This window comes from Lycium barbarum, chromosome 1, assembly GCF_019175385.1.
Source record: "Lycium barbarum isolate Lr01 chromosome 1, ASM1917538v2, whole genome shotgun sequence".
NCBI classification, from domain to species: Eukaryota; Viridiplantae; Streptophyta; class Magnoliopsida; order Solanales; family Solanaceae; genus Lycium; species Lycium barbarum.
The window spans coordinates 152272145-152290797 of record NC_083337.1 but is presented as its reverse complement, the minus strand read 5'-3'; the positions used below and the strand labels follow the sequence as shown (position 1 = coordinate 152290797).

At 40.0% G+C, this 18653-nt stretch overlaps 1 protein-coding gene across 1 annotated transcript in view; it reads left to right on the top strand.

Moving 5' to 3' along the window:
• LOC132616558 (uncharacterized) overlaps positions 1 to 18409 on the top strand; it is a 34827-nt gene extending 16418 nt beyond the window's left edge. Inside the window, exons 4-8 of the mRNA XM_060331056.1 lie at positions 7048 to 7052; positions 16702 to 16912; positions 17676 to 17742; positions 18023 to 18130; positions 18284 to 18409. Coding sequence (XP_060187039.1) covers positions 7048 to 7052; positions 16702 to 16912; positions 17676 to 17742; positions 18023 to 18130; positions 18284 to 18307 — 415 coding nt within the window. The 3' untranslated portion in view covers positions 18308 to 18409. The remainder of the gene's footprint in view (positions 1 to 7047; positions 7053 to 16701; positions 16913 to 17675; positions 17743 to 18022; positions 18131 to 18283) is intronic.
• Positions 18410 to 18653: the final 244 nt, after the last annotated feature.

The window sequence follows — 18653 nt, the reverse complement described above, 5'->3', positions numbered from 1 at the left end:
CCATGACCCATGCCTATTTAAGTGACATTTCAGCCCTCTCTCCTCATTTTTCAGACCAATAACACCAGAAAATTCTAGAAATAGGGAGAGAAGAGCCTTGGAGAGAAGAAAAACCAATTTTGACCAAAATCTGAGCCCCGAATCCCGAAGCCCATGAAATGAAAAGTATTGTACGCTGAGTTGTCTTCAATTTGAGCTAAAAATAAACCACGGAGAATAGTGATAACGTGGTGGCTGCCTGTTTAAGGTATGAATAAGGTTCCTTTTCATTGTGAACGAGTTTATTTAGAGTTTTAACGGATTACAACAGAGAGAATAGCCTGATAAATTCGTTTGTTGGTGCTGTGAATTATGGAACGAGATTTGAAGAAAACTTTGGATGAAAATAAATGTATTTAACTTGTAAAATGTGGAGGATGTGGTTATTGATGTTGTTAGTGTTAATTTCAGCTTCGTTATGGAAATAAAATTATTAAATAGTTATATCGCAAATTTGGTTGGTTGAGAAATTTAGAAAACAGTGCGCGGGCTATTTTATGGCATACGTCGGTATTGGAAATGATGTTAATACTATTGGTATTATTTTTGATGTTGTTGGTTGTTGAATTGGAATTTCGGGCTAGGCATATAAACAGGGGAAATGCTGCCCGAATTTCGGCAGAATTTAAAATGATTTTAATTAAAGTTTCGAGACGAACGTACGACGATGATCCTGATGATATTATGAATGATTCCATATGTAGAGTACGAGGCTACGAATAATTCTTACGCAAGTTGCAAGACGGGAAGTAAGTTGAAAGTCGAGAATCATCTTCCAGGTATGTAAGGCTTATTCTTTCTTTCCTTTGGCATGTCCTAGAGCTAAGTAAGGTATGACACGCACCTTGGGGTAACTCTATTCTTTGATTCCGAGCTTGTTTACGATTCTTGTTCACTTCTTGACATGAGCATACTTAATATAGTCAAGTTTATTGTATGATGGAATAACGAGCAAAGCATAAAGAGTTTCTGTTCCTAAAAGGGTTCTATAAGGATTAATGCCTTTAACTTTCATAAGAGGTCTCGGATCGCTTTGATATGTTCATAGATGTTTCTGTAATGAAAAACATCCATAACTTTCTTGTGCTAACTCGGATTGACTCGAAACGTGTTTATGATCCTTCAAGTGTCGATTAGTGTACTTATCTATCAAGTCTTAAAAATCAATTTATGTGCATATATTTTCTCACTACTCTGCTTGTGTATGCCTCAATATATCCTTCACTGCATCCCGGGCCAAGGCACGTTCTCGTGCGTACTCCACTGCATTGTTCACCGCCTCCCTCACTAGAGGGCGGGGGCACGTTATGTATATGTATATGATGATATGATTACATGATGATATGGGGGTGGCGGCCAGGATGGCATATGATGACTCTATTCACCGCGTCTCTCACTAGAGGGTCGGGGCACGTTACATGCATATATGATATATGATGTTGACATGCATGACTTTATTCACTGAGTCCCTCACTAGAGGGCCGGGACACGTTATATATATATATATATATATATATATATATATATATATATATATATATAATATGATGTTGATATGCATGATTTTCATTTCATAAGGCAAGTGTATTGATGTTTTTAAAAGTCATACTTGTTTGGGGAAAATCTCCCTTTTGGTTATGATCTTCTTTACTGTATTTCATGCCTTAAATGCTCAGTACATATTCCGTACCGATCCCCTTTCTTCGGGGGGCTGCGTTTCATGCCACGCAGGTGCACACAGATGAGTAGAGGACATTGCTAGGAGGTGTACCAGCTGGATTGGCGAGCTCCATTTCCTTCCGGAGTGTTGCCGAGTCAGAGTATCCATGTTATGGTAACTTGATTGATGTTAGAGACTTTGTAGACAGAGTCATGTAGATAGCGTGTCAGTCTTATAAGCGGCTCTGCAAGCCGACGTACCATTATGCATTATGTTACAATTCCATATGATTACACATTTTACTTCATCTGAGAACGACGAAAAGAATGGTTTGACAAGTTTTCATTATGCATTTCATTTCGTAACTTAAGGGTCCAGTGAGGTTATGAACATAACGAGAGTTATAGGGGTTCGCTCGGCTCTAAGTATGTGGTCGGGTGCCCATCATGCCCTATCATGATTAGGGTGTGACATGATGCTTACCGGTACTAGTATTGTACTGATACTACTCTTGCTGCACTTTTTGTGAGTGCAGAGTACGATTCAGGCTCCAGTTCTACGCCCCGTGGCTGATACGTGAGAGTGATATCTTTTGGTCGTCCAAGGTGAGCTACTTGGTTATCCGTGGCCCCTGAAGGACCCTCTTATTTAATGTTGTGTTCTTTTATTTTGACAGACAGTATATAACCTCCGGATATTTTTGAACTTTTATTTCATATTATGTTTAGCGCTCTTATACCCTTTGACCAAATTTTTTGGGTTGTCGTGACATTCTTAGTTATGTTAAGTATTTAAGACTTGGTAACCTCCTCTTATTGAATTTTTTGCTTATTTAACTTATTATTGGGAATGTGGTTCGCCTACGCGGAAGGGATAGTGTAGGTGCCATCACGACTCGTAAATTGGGTCGTGACAAGTTGGTATCAGAGCTTTTAGGCTAATTGGTCTAATGAGTACAAGAGCAATGTCTAGTAGAGTCTTGCGGATTGGTACCTAGACGTCCGTACCCATCCCCGAGAGGCTATAGGACATTTAGGAAACACTCCACTTCGTTCTCTCTTTTCGTGCTAGTTCAATCCGATTGGTATCTGGTTCTTTCTTTTCGTGCAAGATTGTTCAGATTGGTATCTTAACCTCGTTTCTATATTCTCTCAAAGATGGTGAGGACACGATCGACCGCTACTGGAGGCCAGGAGCCTGCACCTGCATCCATACCCGTTGCCCGAGCAGCTATCCATGGGCGAGGCAGGGGACGTGGCAGGGGAAGAGGCCATGCAGCTATTCCAGGTAGGGACCAAGCACCAGCACCTGCTCAGGACCCTGACAGAGAGTTGAATCTGGAGCTTAAGGACATTCCGGATGAGGAGATTAGGGCTGCTGAGGCACAGCCTGGGGTCACTGCTACTCCTGATTTTCAGGAGGCTGTGTTTCAAGTGTTGGGGTACTTTGATAGTTTCCCTCAGGCAGGCATGATTCCAGTTGCTCCAGATGGCTCGCAGACTAGAGTGGTAGGTCATACTCCCGATGCTACGGTTGCTCCAGGATTTCGGACATCGAGGGTATTGTTAGAAGTAGCAGTGGCTCCCCGTATTGATGCTACTCCACCGCCTGATTTTGCTCTAAGGCCTGTTGACACCCAATTTTGCCCCTCCTTTATTCCAATTAATAAATCAATATATTATTTTACCCTTACTTTATATAATTTCTACTACTATATTAATATTGTTAAGTATCAATACGTCGTACATCGCTACTTACTTATTATGTATAACTTAGGTAATATTTTTACTCTATTATTATTTTGCTCATATCTTATAGATTAACGCTAATTATGGAATTTATTATTATCATTAATGTTATTGTTATTACTACATAATATATTTGATATAATTTAGAAGCCCATACTTTAAATTCATTAACTCCACTAGCCCACATTTTTGGACCAACAGACCAGCCCATATATTAAACAACCCAAACGACCAGCCCAACATTACCCGACCCGACCAGCCCACTACCTAAACTACCCGACCCGGCCTTGTGCGTCTTCTACAATGAAAAGGAAAAGAAAACCTAATCCCTTCAGCCGCACACACTCTCCCTCTCTCTACCCTACTCTCTCTTTCCCTTCCTCTATTTTTAGCCAAAACCTCAGCCCCTTTAACCTTATACAGACTTTGCCTCCCCATTTCCACATAAAAAACGTCCCTATATCTGCTTGCTCTATTGTTGACAGAGAAAGGACCTTCCATTTCCTCGCTTCAAACACAACAGATTCTTCAAGACCAGAAGAAATCGGTCCTTTTGAGAAAATCTGACCAAATCACGTGGATGGGCTACAAGCTCGTCCAAAACCCCTCCAACGTTCGAATTTCAAAACAAATTTGACTAGATTTCGAAACTTTAAGTTTCAACATCCCGCCCCCTAGTCTTAGTCTGATATAAAAAGGCATCGATATTTTACTACAAAGGGTGGATTTTTGGAGTTTTAATCGCCATTAAACAATCTGAAAATCCTTAGCGTTTCTTCTTCCTCTACTATTTTTCATCGTTGGATTATCACTCTAAACCTTAAAATTGTTTGAACTCTTTACTCTGCCTCGGTAGACTTTAACAGCGACAGAGATTTTCGAACTTATTTGTGAGGGTTCGGATCTATTAAAAACAAGAGAGTATATTCGAGGCCTGACGCCCCGTTCACTGCACCCACAAAAGGTCGGTGAACCTTAAACTTCAATATTTCCTCTGTTTTCTTTCACTGGTAATGCGAAATGAATCTGCCTATTTGAAATAAAAGCGTGAATTAGAGTTTCTCTTTTCTAGAGTAAAATCATGTCTTCGGAGCATATTACTGTTGTATGTTTGATGCTTGTGTTGATATTTTGACATCTGTTGTGTTGATGTCGAGCATTTCCCTTGTCGATACTTGTGTCGTGTTATGAAGTTCAAGAAAGGATTCCTCTGTTTGGTTGAGATGTAGCGAAACGATTATATAGTATGTCTATGTTGGTTATTGGCCTCATTTAGTCTCAAGTCCTTATTCTGTATTAAGTTGCTGTTAAAACAACTGACGCTGTTAAAATATCTGATTCCTTTTTATGATCATTTCTGAAAATGAAGTTGTTGATCCCTTATTTGTCTTCTATTCGAAAAATAAAGTTTGGTAGTATTTTAAGATTAATCTGTCCCTACAACTTGTCGAAATCTGATTTCTGAATTTGTTCAAATGGAAATGGAGAATCTCTGCTTTGAATAGATTATTACTCGAAGGTGTTTTCTGTTGCAAAATGTTAAATCAATCGTATTTCAAACACAAAATGTCATCCTCTATTCAAGTCCCATATTTCAGTGAATATGTTTTTTAGTCATGGGCTGCAATTGGTTTCTTTTAATCTCGGTTGGTATTTGAAGAGTTTGATTTGATGTTGCTAAATATTAGAACCTGCTCCAAGTGACTGCAATATGCTCATTGGTCATTTTCTCTTTACCCTTCTGTTCAAGGAAATAAATGATAGTTCGTGTGATCTCTTAAGGTCATCAGATGTTTCTTTTTGATATTTGTGATTAGTTAGTGTAGAGTATGATCCTTTCTTCCTACTTTATAGCCTAAATGTATTCTCGGATGTGCTCAATGATGAATTGTGTTTAAGCCTGCCATGTTTCCAACTTATAGTTTGATTCAAGATCTTATTCTCTTTGTTCTGTTGTGAAGCTAATGTGATACAATAGCATGTTTAAAGATTATTTAAGTTAGCTTCCATAGGGACCAGTAGGAGCTATCTGTAATTTTGTTGCTTGATTGTTACAGTTTTACCTTTAAATTCAAGACCGTATTGTACTCTCAAATTTCTGTCAACTTACGTGTTGCAATTGTTACTTGTACCTTGCCCTGCTTACTGCCCATTTTAATTAAGTTCAATATGTCATTAGTTCAGGCAGTGAGCTTTCGTTCGGGCTACCATTATTTACGTGATGTTTGTCTTGTTCTTTCTTTTTCGGCTGCTGCCCTTTCTATGTTCTTGTGTCTGAAGTATAGGTATCATAAATCCATTGTACTAATCCTTTTTTATTTTATTTTTATGCATGATCATCTCGCATACGAGTCCAAGGGACTCGTCATCCTTCACATTTGGTGTTGGGCAAAGTCCAACGTAATTTCTCTCGAGTCAGCTTCCTCAGCCTCACCCGCAGCAATGTATTAGATCTGTTGGGCCGAAGCCCAACAGCAGCAGACAACAGCAATTCTGAAATGGGTTGAGCCCATTTAAATCATTTTACTCCTCTATTTTATGTTTTATTTTGTGCATTAATTTGTATTGTGCAACTACTACTTTACTTTGTTTGTTTCGTCTTAGCTAGAATGAATCTTAGCGGAACTAGTGGGTTAGTTTAGTATGGTGGGTAGATAATCTAAAAGAGAAACTAACAATTATTCCCATAGGTTTCATTCCCCTTTTTTTGATAAATTATTTATAGCATCTAAAATATTTTTTATCAGAATGATTAATTTCCAAAACAGCATGACTCCACTTTTTGAGTTAAAAGAATCAAGATTCACTCTTCCTATCTTAAGAGTTTGAAACGTCATAAATTTTACATTAACATTAGTTTATTTTGAGAAATAAAAAGGCAAATTAGTTCTGTGGATAACTTCTTCACTTTAGCTCTCTTTCGACATTTGAAATATGTATTTGTTAAAACAACCTTTATATAATCTACATTGAACTAATAGTCTTTCCTAAGTCTTTAAACCAAAGTTCTACTTTAAAAGTCATATCGGTCTTTTGTTAAAACATCATGTTAACCAATTTACATTCTATACTATATTTATAAACAGATCTTCAACATACTTTCTTTCATAAAATTGTTCACATTTTACACTTAGCCTAATTAATTGTAAGTCCGGTTGGTTAACCATTATTAATGGAATTTAGAGGATGCCTAATACCTTCCCTATAGATTAGTTGAACCCTTACCTAGAATCTTAAGTTTCGTAGACCTTAAAACAGAGTTAACTTTAAAAATAACTTTAATGAACTTTAGGTGCCCTAGTTCACCATAAATAATTAGGTGGCGACTCCCTAACTTTAATTAACCACGGAATTACCGGAATGTTGTAAACTATTTTGACTCCGATTAAAATAGGGTAAAACAAGGCCTATGGATGGGCCAGTGAAGAGCGAAAATTATTCGAGGGATTTACCAAAATGTCTCCTCCTTGGTTCTATGGTACTCCCGAGGAGGATGCGTATGAGTTTATTGTTAGCTGCCATGAGATGCTTCATAAGTTGGGGGTAGTGGAATCTCACGGGGTCGATTATGTTTCTTTCTAGTTAGTTGGGGATGCCAAGCAGTGGTAGAGATCGTACATGGAATGTCGACCAGTTGGGTCGCCACCTTTGACTTGGACCCAGTTCTACCAGGTGTTCCTGGAGAAGTATGTCCCTCGTACCCTGAGAGACAACAGGAAGGATGATTTTTCGACATTGGAGCAGCGGGGTAGGTCGGTTGCGGAGTATGAGACCAAATTTCTCGCTTTGTCCCGTTATGCGACAGCATTACTTCCCACAGAGGCTGAGAGAGTGAGGAGATTTATGAAGGGTTTGGACCTTCCGCTGCGGCTGGCGACCTTACAGTTGGAGGCTTCTGGGGCCTCATTTCAGTTAGTAGTAGAGCATGCCAGGAGAGTTAAGTCAGAGATGGGTTGGGCACATAGTGGGGGTGGCGACAAGAAAGCTCGTAGATTTGACAGTTTTAGAGGTCCTATTAGAGGTGGGGGACACCATGACCGGGTTCGTGATCATCCCTACAGCCGCCCCATCCAGTCATCACTACAGGCTTTAGCAGGTGGTTCTTCAGGTTATATCGGGTATAGTTCTGAGCAGACTTCCTGAGGTTCTTACTCTCGACCTTCGGACCGCGAAAGATATTCTGGTTCTTCTATGACAGTCCAGCAGCCTATGGCCAGAGGAGCATGTTTTGAGTGTGGTGAGACAGGGCATTACGCGAGAGAGTGTCCTAGATCCAGGCAGGGTTGCAGAGTTCAAACATCTAGGCCTCCAGCACTGCCAGCTAGAGAAGGAGGATATTCTAGTAGAGGGGGTTTGCAGTCGGGCAGGGGTGGCCATTAGCCTAGCAGAGGTGGTCATCAGTCTGGTAGGGGCAGCGCTTAGTCAGTAAGAGGAGGATCTCAGGCAGGACATGGTGGTCATGGAGGCATACAGTCCGAGGGTGGACATGCCCATTTCTATGCTTTTTCGGGTAAACCAGAGGTCGAGGCCTCCGATGTGGTTATCACAGGTATTATTTCAGTTTGTCACCGATCAGCTTCTGTCTTATTTGATCCGGGTTCTACTTTCTCTTATGTGTCCACTTATTTCTCTACGGGTCTAGATATGCTTGATGTACCTATTCGTGGTCTCTACTCCTGTCGGAAGTTCTGTGATAGTAGATCGGGTCTATAGGTATTGTGTGGTTACGTTTATGGAGTTTGATACTTAGGTAGACTTGGTTATTTTGGATATGGCGGACTTTGATATTATTTTGGGCATGGACTGGTTATCTCCCTATCATGCCATTTTAGATTGTCATGCCAAGACAGTCACATTGGCCATGCCAGGTATTCCGCGGTTAGAGTGGAAAGGTACTCCTAGTCTAGCACCTAAGAAGATCATATCATTTCTTCGGGCAAAGAAGTTAGTGGATAAGGGATGTTTATCATATTTGGCTCATATTCGGGATACTAGTGTGGATACTCCTTCCCTAGAGTCAGTGCCAGTTGTTGGTGAGTTCTCAGAGGTTTTCCCTACATATTTTCCTGGTATGCCGCCTGATCGAGATATCGACTTTTGCATTGACTTGGAGCCAGGCACCCGACCTATTTCTATTCCACCCTATCAGATGGCTCCGGCAGAGTTGAGAGAGTTGAAGGAGCAGTTGCAAGACTTGTTGAGCAAAGGATTTATTAGACCTAGTATTTCTCCTTGGGATGCTCCCGTTTTGTTCGTGAAGAAGAAAGATGATACCATGCGGATGTGTATAGATTATCGACAATTAAACAAGGTTACAATCAGAAATAAGTATCCAATACCCCGCATTGATGACCTATTTGACCAGCTTCAGGGTGCGTCGATCTTTTATAAGATTGATTTAAGGTTAGGCTATCATTAGTTGAAGATTCGAGCGGAGGATGTTTCGAAGACCGCTTTTAGGACCCGTTATGGTCATTATGAGTTCTTGATGATATCTTTCGGACTTACTAATGCCCCAGCAGCCTTCATGGATTTAATGAATGGGATCTTTAAGCCTTACTTGGATTCCTTTGTGATCGTGTTTATTGATGACATCCTGGTGTACTCTCGGAGTAAGGAAGATCTTGAGAAGCATCTAAGGATTGTGTTTGGCTTGTTGAAGGAGAAGAAATTGTACACCAAGTTTTCCAAGTGTGAGTTCTGGCTCAGTTCCGTAGCATTTTTGGGACATGTTGTGTTCAAGGATGGGATTATGGTTGATCCCAAAAAGATTGAGGCGGTTAGAGATTGGGCCAGGCCTACGTCAGTGACTGAGATTCGTAGCTTCATAGGCTTTGCGAGTTATTATCGCCGATTTTTGAAGGAATTTTCATCTATTGCTTCCCATTTGACTAGGTTGACTCAGAAAAATGTGCCTTTCCAGTAGTCCGATGAATGTGAGGAGAGCTTTCAAAAGCTCAAGGGTTTATTGACTTCAGCCCCGATTTTGGCTTTACCTATAGAGGGAAAGGACTTTACTGTTTATTGTGATGCTTCTCGAATTAGCTTGGGTTGTGTGCTGATGCCAGAGGGTAGGGTGATCGTGTATGCTTTGATACATTTGAAGGGTCACGAGAAAAACTACCCCACTCATGACTTAGAGTTAGCTGCAGTAGTCTTCGCTTTGAAGATTTGGAGACATTAATTGTATGGAGTTCATTGTGAGGTCTTCACAGATTATCGTAGCCTTCAGCATGTGTTTAGTCATAAAGATCTGAACTCGAGGCAGTGTAGATGGATGGAGTTGCTCAAGGATTATGATATTACTATCCTTTATCATTCGGGAAAAGCTAATGTGGTAGCTGATGCGTTGAGCCGAAAGGCAGTGAGTATAGGCAGCTTGACGCGTTTGATTGTGGGAGAGCGTCCTTTAGCTCTGGAGGTTCAGTTTTTGGCTAATAGTATAGTGAGGCTCGACATTTCAGAACCTGGTAAGGTTCTAGCTTGTGTGGAGGCGAGGTCGTCTCTTTTGGAGCAAATTAGGGCCCAGCAGTTTGAGGATGTGAAATTGTGCAAGATTCGGAATAAAGTGCTAAGTGGAGAAGCGAAAGAGGCTATTCTTGATAATGAGGGTGTTTTGAGGATTAAGGGCCGCATTTGCGTTCCCAGAGTTGGTGATTTGATTCTGTTGATTTTGAAAGAGGCTCATAGTTCCAGATACTCCATTCATCCAGGAGAAACAAAGATGTATTGTGACTTGAGGCAACACTACTGGTGGGGTAGAATAAAAAGAGACATTGTGGAGTTTGTTGTTCAGTGTTCGAATTGCCAGCAGGTTAAGTATGAGCAGCAGAGACCAGGTGGTGTGCTTCAGAGGATCCCCATTCCCAATTGGAAATAGGAAAGGATCGCTTTGGATTCCGTGGTTGGTCTTCCGAAGACTCTGGGCAAGTTTGATTCGATTTGGGTCATCGTGGATAGGTTAACTAAGTCTGCGCACTTCATTCCTGTTCAGAATACTTATAACGCGGAGAAGTAGGTCAGGATCTACATCCGAGAGATAGTGCGATTACATGGGGTGCCTATTTCCGTCGTTTCAGACAAAGCCACTCAGTTTACTTTCCATTTCTGGAGGACCTTACAAAGGGAATTGGGAACGCAGTTGGATCTTAGCACCGCCTTTCACCCGCAGACAGATGGTCAGTCCGAGAGGACTATTCAAATGCTTGAGGATATGTTGAGGGCTTGTGTTATTGATTTTGGTGGTCATTGGGACCAGTTCTTACCCTTGGCGGAGTCCGCGTACAATAATAGCTATCACTCTAGTATTGATATGACGCCATTCGAGGCTTTATACGGTAGGAGGTGTCGTTCTCCTATTGGATGGTTTGATGCTTTTGAGGTGAGACCTTGAGGTACTGACTTATTGAGGGAGTCCTTGGCTAAGGTAAAGTTGATTCGGGAAAAGCTTATTGCAGCTCAGAGTAGACAAAAAGAGTGTGCGGATCGAAAGGTTCGTGATATGGAGTTCATGGTTGGGGATCAGGTCCTATTGAAGGTTTCACTCATGAAAGGGGTAATGCGATTCGAGAAGAAGGGTAAGTTGAGCTCGAGATTTATTACCCCTTTTGAGATTCTTCGTCGAGTTGGCGAGGTGGCCTATGAGTTGGCTTTGCCACCAGGTTTGGCAGGTGTTCATCCGGTATTCCATGTTTCCATGTTGAAGAAGTACCATTCAGACGGGTCTTATATCATTCAGTGGGATTCGGTATTATTTGACCAGAATTTGTCCTTCGAGGAAGAGCCAGTAGCAATCTTGGATCGGCAAGTGAGAAAGCTGAGGTCCAACGATATTGCATCAGTTAAGGTACAAGGGAAGCACCGTCCGGTTGAGGAGGCCACTTGGGAAACCGAGGCGGATATACGGAGTAGAGATCCGCAGTTGTTCGATAGTTCAGGTACGCCTTTTCTACATCTATCCCGCGTCGCTCGAGGACGAGCGATTATTTGACTGGTATCTGATGTAACGACCCATTTGGTCGTTTAGCACTTTTGGTCTCTTTTTTGCTAAAATACACTTTCATACTTTAAAAAAAAAATTTGGACTTGCGGGAGTGGGTGGCATGGTAATTTAAGTGATGGGTAAAATTTCGGAATATATTTACTTAAAGTATTACACCTCGGAAAATTTTCCGTTCATGCACAGTGAATTGACTGACGAAGGGCATGATGCATATGATGTTTTGATAAGTAAGAAATAATATTTAATGATTCTAAATGAGATTTCAAAGACATTGGAGGTAGGAGACGAAAGTTGTTAAAGAAAGCAAGGTATATGTTGTGTATCGGGAAAGAATTTCGAGTATCGAATTAATGATGGCTTAATGACATTTTGGAGAAGAGTTATAATGTCCCTTATATTGGTAATGAAGTGCTAAGTAAGTGTCAAGAAGGACCCATAAGCCAAATATGGGCATAAGCCATCCAAAAGGGCGAGTTAAGGAAAACATTTTCGGATGATCTGGTTTGGAGGGGCCACAACGCTATTATAAAGTTGGAATTTGGGCAAAACACCACAGGATAAAAGTTGTAGATAATTGAAATAGCTTTCCAACCATAGGTCGTGGGCCCTCACAGCATATCAGGATCAAAGGTTATGGCCATTTTACGACAGATAGTTCGGGGGCAGAATATCGTTCTGGCACAACATGCGACTCGCATGTTCGACATGCGACTCTCATGTTCGACATGCGACTCGCATGTTCGACATGCGACTCGCATAGAGTGTCGTATGTTGTGTCAGTCCAGAATCTTCTGGGCAATTATATATAGACCCAACTTCGTTTTTAACCCATTTTTTCCACCATTTTTGGTCTGAAAACCCTTTAGAACCCTCTCAACATTTCATCCACAAGAAAAATCAAAGGGAACCAAGATTAATAACATCAAATTCATGAACCCAAGTGTGTGAAACTCAAGTAGGATTCATCTTCTTCAAGAAAATCCTAAGGAAGGTGAAAAAGGGTTTTGGTGATAAAGGGAGGATTCAACTCTAAGCTTGTTCCACCATCATCTAAGGTATGTTTCATGGTTTTATTGTGCTATTTAAGGTATTGTAAAGCTAAGATGCTTGTATTGTAGAAAAGCATGGGAAGTGGGTCTTGAATGGATGAGATTACATGAAAATCATGAAAATGGATATGTTGAGATTACAAACACGTTATAAATGATATTTAGACCACGAAATAAGAATTAGATATGCGAAAACGCGATGATGAACCATAAACCATAAATGTGAGTTAATTGGAAGAAAATGGTGGATTTTGCTAAATGTACATAAATGACGATTGTGGATTGTGATATTGTGAGTAGTATTGTGAGTGTTGGGAGTTGAAATATGACATGGGAAAAGTAGTAGAAACAAAGGAAATGCTGCCCAATTTTCCCTAAAAATAGTAGTCCGTTCTTATAATTGCTTAGCTAACGACGACATAAATTCTCTTGAAGGTATACATGAGTGCATCAAAGGAGAACAAGCAAGCGATAGAATAGTTAAACGTAAAAGGTATGTGAGGCTAGTCCTTTCTTTCTATGGCATGAATCCGATGGTATGATTCTCCTTTCTTTACATGAATTCTTTATATATACCCCAGAAAGTCAAGAGTCTATGATCATGAATAGCTATATGAGATAAGAGATATACTATGAGTACAATAATGATAAGCTTGAGTCTAAAGATTCTAGAGTTCATGCTATGACGTTCCTATAACGCTAATGATGTCGTATGTTGTATACACTCACCTCATGCATTGTTCCCTCCGAGGTGAGGCAGAATACCATTAAGTTAAGTATGTCTTCTATTGTATACACTCACCTTATGTATTGTCCCTTCAAGGTGAGGTAGAACATTATTAAGTTACAGATGTCCGTTATGGCATACACTCACCTTATACACTACTTCCTTCATGGTGAGGTAGAATACTTATAGATGTCCATAATAAAGTCGGGGGATCACGACCCTACGTCACCCCTACAAAGTATAGTTGTCCTTGAGTTCTTACGCATGTATTATGATGAGTATATAATGATGAGCATATTATGATGATGATATTACACCGCTCCTATATGGGCGGGCAGACATACACACCACTATAGTGGGCAGCTTATACACCGGACGCGGGAGGCCTGGACGCAGGCTATGATTATCACACCGCTCCTACATGGACGGGCAGCTTATACATTATCACACCGTACCTATATGGACGGGCAGCTTATACACTATTGCAATATATGCTATAATGATGGATATGAAGTAAGTCAGCATGTGCTATTTCTTTTATAAGTGACAGTCATATACAGTTGCTCCTTATTGATGCTTCATTTATCTCATTGACGTATTTTCACTGTTAAGCCTTACATACTCAGTACAATATTCGTACTGACGTCCGTTTTCTTTGGACGTTGTGTTCATGCCCACAGGTAGACAGGGAGACGGTGCAGACTTATAGGAGCTATCAGCAAAATTTCAGGAGCACTCCATTATTCCGGAGGTGCTAATCGGGTTTATACTTTTGTGTATATATATATGTATATATATTTTGGGCATGACGGGGTCTTGTCCCGTCCTTATGTTTAGCACTCCAGTAGAGGCTCGTAGATACGCAGTGTGGGTTAGATGGTCTCACGAGATGCTATTTAGTATAAATGTTATTTTGATAGCCAAGAGGCATATATATAAGTATTTATGTTTTATATGAAATATGATTTTTCTACGATTTGAGTATAAAAGTAATAAAAGAGCATGAAATGAGTATGATGAGACATAGAACGAGTGATGCTCGGTGGTTAGCCCCGGGTACCCGTCGCGGCCCCTAGCTGGGTCGTGACATAAAGTGTGCGAATAGTTTAGTCATAGGAATTTTATTTCGCTTAATTGAGGTATAAGTTGGTGAATAGTATAATTTACTGAATGGAACAGTTATTTTAGTTGGAGAGTAATATGACCAGCCCAAAATGAATTTAAGACCCTATAACACAGGGCCCATAAATAGGAGTGAAATTAGTGGAGTAGGGTTCACATAACAAAAGGGGGAAAAAAACTGCTCCATTCGGATAGGCAGCCGTTTCCATGGAAGGAATTGAACACCATCAGGTATGTTTTTTCTTTTATGTGGTTTGTCACGTTTTGGTTAGGATGGAGTAAGGATTTCTAAAATCATTAGTTAACAGTAGTGTTGTCCGTCTAGTCCTTGTTCCTTTTGCCTAGAATTATCAATTTGTGCATTGGTCAACATAATGAATAGGACAAGTAGGGCACAAATAGTATAACATTGGGTGGCAGCAAAAGGACGAGTGGATGGGGAAAAAATGGCTTCACACGTTTTCTTGCTTTTCCTTGTAGGCTACTGTAGCAAATCTTCAGCTTTCTTTTGCTTTGGAAAGTGTCCCATGATTTGTTTATTATAATATTGGTTTGTGAAGAGGGTTTTTCCAATACAATGGTCAATTGAATAAAGGACAAAATAGGAGGCTAGGGTGTACAACTATTGTTGGACAATAGGGACGAATTGGGTGGGAAAATAATTCACATGTTCTTTTGCTCTTCCCTTGTATGCACTATGCGTTTTTTTCCAATTTGTAGGCACTGTGCGTTTCTTCCAATTTAAATGTCCTTTTATGTTTATCTTGCCCCAATTTAAATCCTTACATGTTAAGTCTATGTAACTGAATGTAAGGGTATTGGATTATATGCATATTTTCAAATTTATGGTATTTGAATTCTGGAAAGCTAGATTTTGTCTGAAGTTAAAATATTGGGGTAAATTAAAGGTTTCGAGTCCTAATCCTAAGAAAGGAGAATTAATGATTTGAGAGTCCATTTATGGATGAAATTGACCAATTTTAAAAATATATGATCCTTAGATAATGGGTGAAATTATTTTTCAATAAAATTTCAATCTTGCCCTTGTGGGCCCAAGGCAACTTTTTGGGGTGCGTTTTTGGGTTTCGAATATAAATATAGCAATACGGGTGTCCTTAGATTCGTATTCTAACGTAGATCGCATATTTTATAGATTTTGATCGTTGAGAGGCTTTACGCAAAGGGAAGACATTAGTTTGATTGTTCGTGGCACCCGCTCGACATTGAGGTAGGTTACGGGCTACTTTAGTTAGACTCTGATTAGAGAGTCGTATGTAGTCGTAGAAATTAACGGGATAGCATATGGGCCTTCGGGCATGGGGTGAAGGTGAATTCCAATTAAATTGGCTTTTGTTAGTTGTTACGTGGGCTTGTCGCCATGTGTGTTATATCTGTTTTTATTACCTATTTGTACCTCTGTCACATACTAGCTCATCATAATTGCACAGTTGACAGTGATATGACTCATATATGTGGATTTTATATTGGTGGTGTTATTGAGACTGATATCATGCATGGCATGCCTTCCATATTTTCTTGTGACGATGGTGAGGTGAGTGACAGAGAGACTCCGAGGACATTCCGGAGATGGAGAGTGACAGAGAGACTACGAGGTTTTTCCGGAGAGCACGAGTGGTACATGGACTTCGTGGGTCCCCCATAGGTCATGGCTTTGAGGCACTGCCCTTAGCATGTGTGTACTAGAGTGGAGTGAGAGAGGTGACTGTTGCATTGCATAGCATTCATCCACTCATATATTTGACTGATCATTTGGTGAGCTATATCTGTCTTGGTTGATTTCATGATTCTGCTACACTTTACTTGTATACGATACGTGACCATACCCGTGTGCTCTATGTGCTACTTGTTAGCTTTCACTTCTTGATACGTTATCTAATCATTGTCGGCCTATGATGTTTACCGGTACTAGTGTTGTACTGATACTACTCTTGCTGCACTTTTTGTGAGTGCAGAGTACAATCCAGGCTCCAGTTCTACGCCCCGTGGCTGATACGCGAGAGTGACATCTTTTGGTCATCCAGGGTGAGCTACTTGATCATCCGTGGCCCCTGAAGGACCCTCTTATTTAATGTTGTGTTCTTTTATTTTGACAGACAGTATATAGCCTCCGGATATTTTCGGACTTTTATTCCATATTATGTTTAGCGCTCTTGTACCCTTTGAGCAGATTTTTGGGGTTGTTGTGACATTCCTAGTTATGTTAAGTATTTAAGACTTGCTAACCTCCTCTTATTAATTTTTTCGCTTATTTAACTTATTATTGGGAATGTGGTTCGCCTACGCGGAGGGGATAGTGTAGGTGCCATCACGACTCATAAATTGGATCGTGATAGTTGCGTTCTTGATTGCCAGATATTTTGCGCGTGAACGTATTCTTAAGCTGGTTGAAGGGAACAAGAAATTTCTTGCAATAGACAAAGCAATTGGAGAAAATGGTTTCAAAGTTGTTACTCTTCTCCGTCTGAGCCCTTTACTTCCGTTTTCTCTTGGGAAATATCTATATGGACTTACTTCAGTCGAGTTTGTGCCATATGTTCTAGGAAGGTGAGTCTCATTTTCTATTTTCACTTCCTACTTAACCTTTGGGCTAATGTCCAGATGTCTAAATTTCTGTGCTTTGGATTCACTTAGAGGATGACGTTCATTTTCTTGGATTTGGAAGAATTCAGATTCTTTTCCAATCCCCTTTCACAAACTTCTTGGTGCACCTTTAATTTGAAAATATCTCTTAACATGTGCATATAAAAAGGAATACTTCAGTGCTAATCCTTGCTTGAATGCTACATGAATTGCTTAATTTGCTATCAGGCCTATCAGTCACTTAGGCTTTTATTTGTTGTCAGAGAGAGGAAACCGAGATGGAAGTTCCAAAGTACGCTATCCAATGATATGTGCTTTTTAGGGATAAAATAAGTTGTCCATTGCGTGATCAATTACAGACTCCAAGAAAAGAAAACCTAAATTGTGGGGAGAAGAACAGTTTCAAGTTGTTTACATGTCTATTTTCTCTTTTGTACAGTGACGTTGAAATCTAAATTTCTTACGGTCTTTGATCACCTTGGCTAATGTTTAGCATTAGCAAAGCTATTCTGTTGATGTTTGTGGTAAGGATTATTCTACATTTGTGGAAGTAGCCTCTTATACGGATTTCTTTCTGTTAGAATAGAGGGATTGTTTGAGGGTATTGTGACGCTATAGCTATTCAAGATTCATTTAGTGCAAAATGTACTTTTGCTTTTCGAGGACTTGTTTATTCACTTGTCAGGTATGCTCTTCGTCTTTATTAAATCTTATCTTCTGTATGCAGTTGGCTAGGAATGCTTCCTGGAACATGGGCTTACGTGAGTGCTGGTGCATTTGGCCGTGCAATTATTGTGAGTTTTGTGAAATCTTTGACCCTTCTTATAATCAGTCATCATTTCTAGGATTTTATTCTTCCAGTCCTGCAGAAATGATAATAGCATCTGTTGCAAATTTGTTCAAATTGAGATATTGTAGTTTGTGGCCTTTCCATCCTTGATATTGATACATTTAAAGTTCTGTTCATTTGGGAAGATTTGATATATCTTAGTCTGGAAAAGAAGTATAGTAAATTGAGAAATCACAAGAAATTCAGCAACCCCATCAATGTACTTATATTTCTTGATATTCCAGCAAGAAGAATCTCAAATTGGTCTAGGAGGAAACCAACAGCTATTGACCCTTGGAGTAGGTTTATTGTTTACAGCACTTGCTGCAGCTTATGTTACACGGCTCGCTGAGGTAACACTGATCATTTTCTATTACACTATGCTCATGCTGAACCTTCTGTATTCTGATACCTGTATATGTTTGAGCGATACTTTTTTCTATTTCTGTCATGAAAGGTCTGTACTTTATGGTTGGTTGTAACTTGCTTGATCTTCATCAATGCAGGATGCTGTAAAGGATATTGAGTAGGCAGAATTACTTGTGCCCAAACCCAGTAAAGTTTACATGCTCTTTTATCGACACGCACAACTGCCTCATGTAAATGAAAAAACTATAGTTGATAAAATCAGATAGGGAACGATAAAATGTATCAGCGAACACAGAGGATAAGGTATTCTATGAATGGTTCAGAGGGGGATAGGAGACGAAGACAAAGAGGTAAGGATGAATCAAATACTGCACATAAATTTTCAGATTGATCTCATTCTGGTTATGCTTAGCACAGGCGTTGCTCGCCCGACAAATTGAACACACTGTTTATTGAAACAACAACCTAAAAAATCTGGACTTAAAAAATCATGGCAGTGGAGGTTGC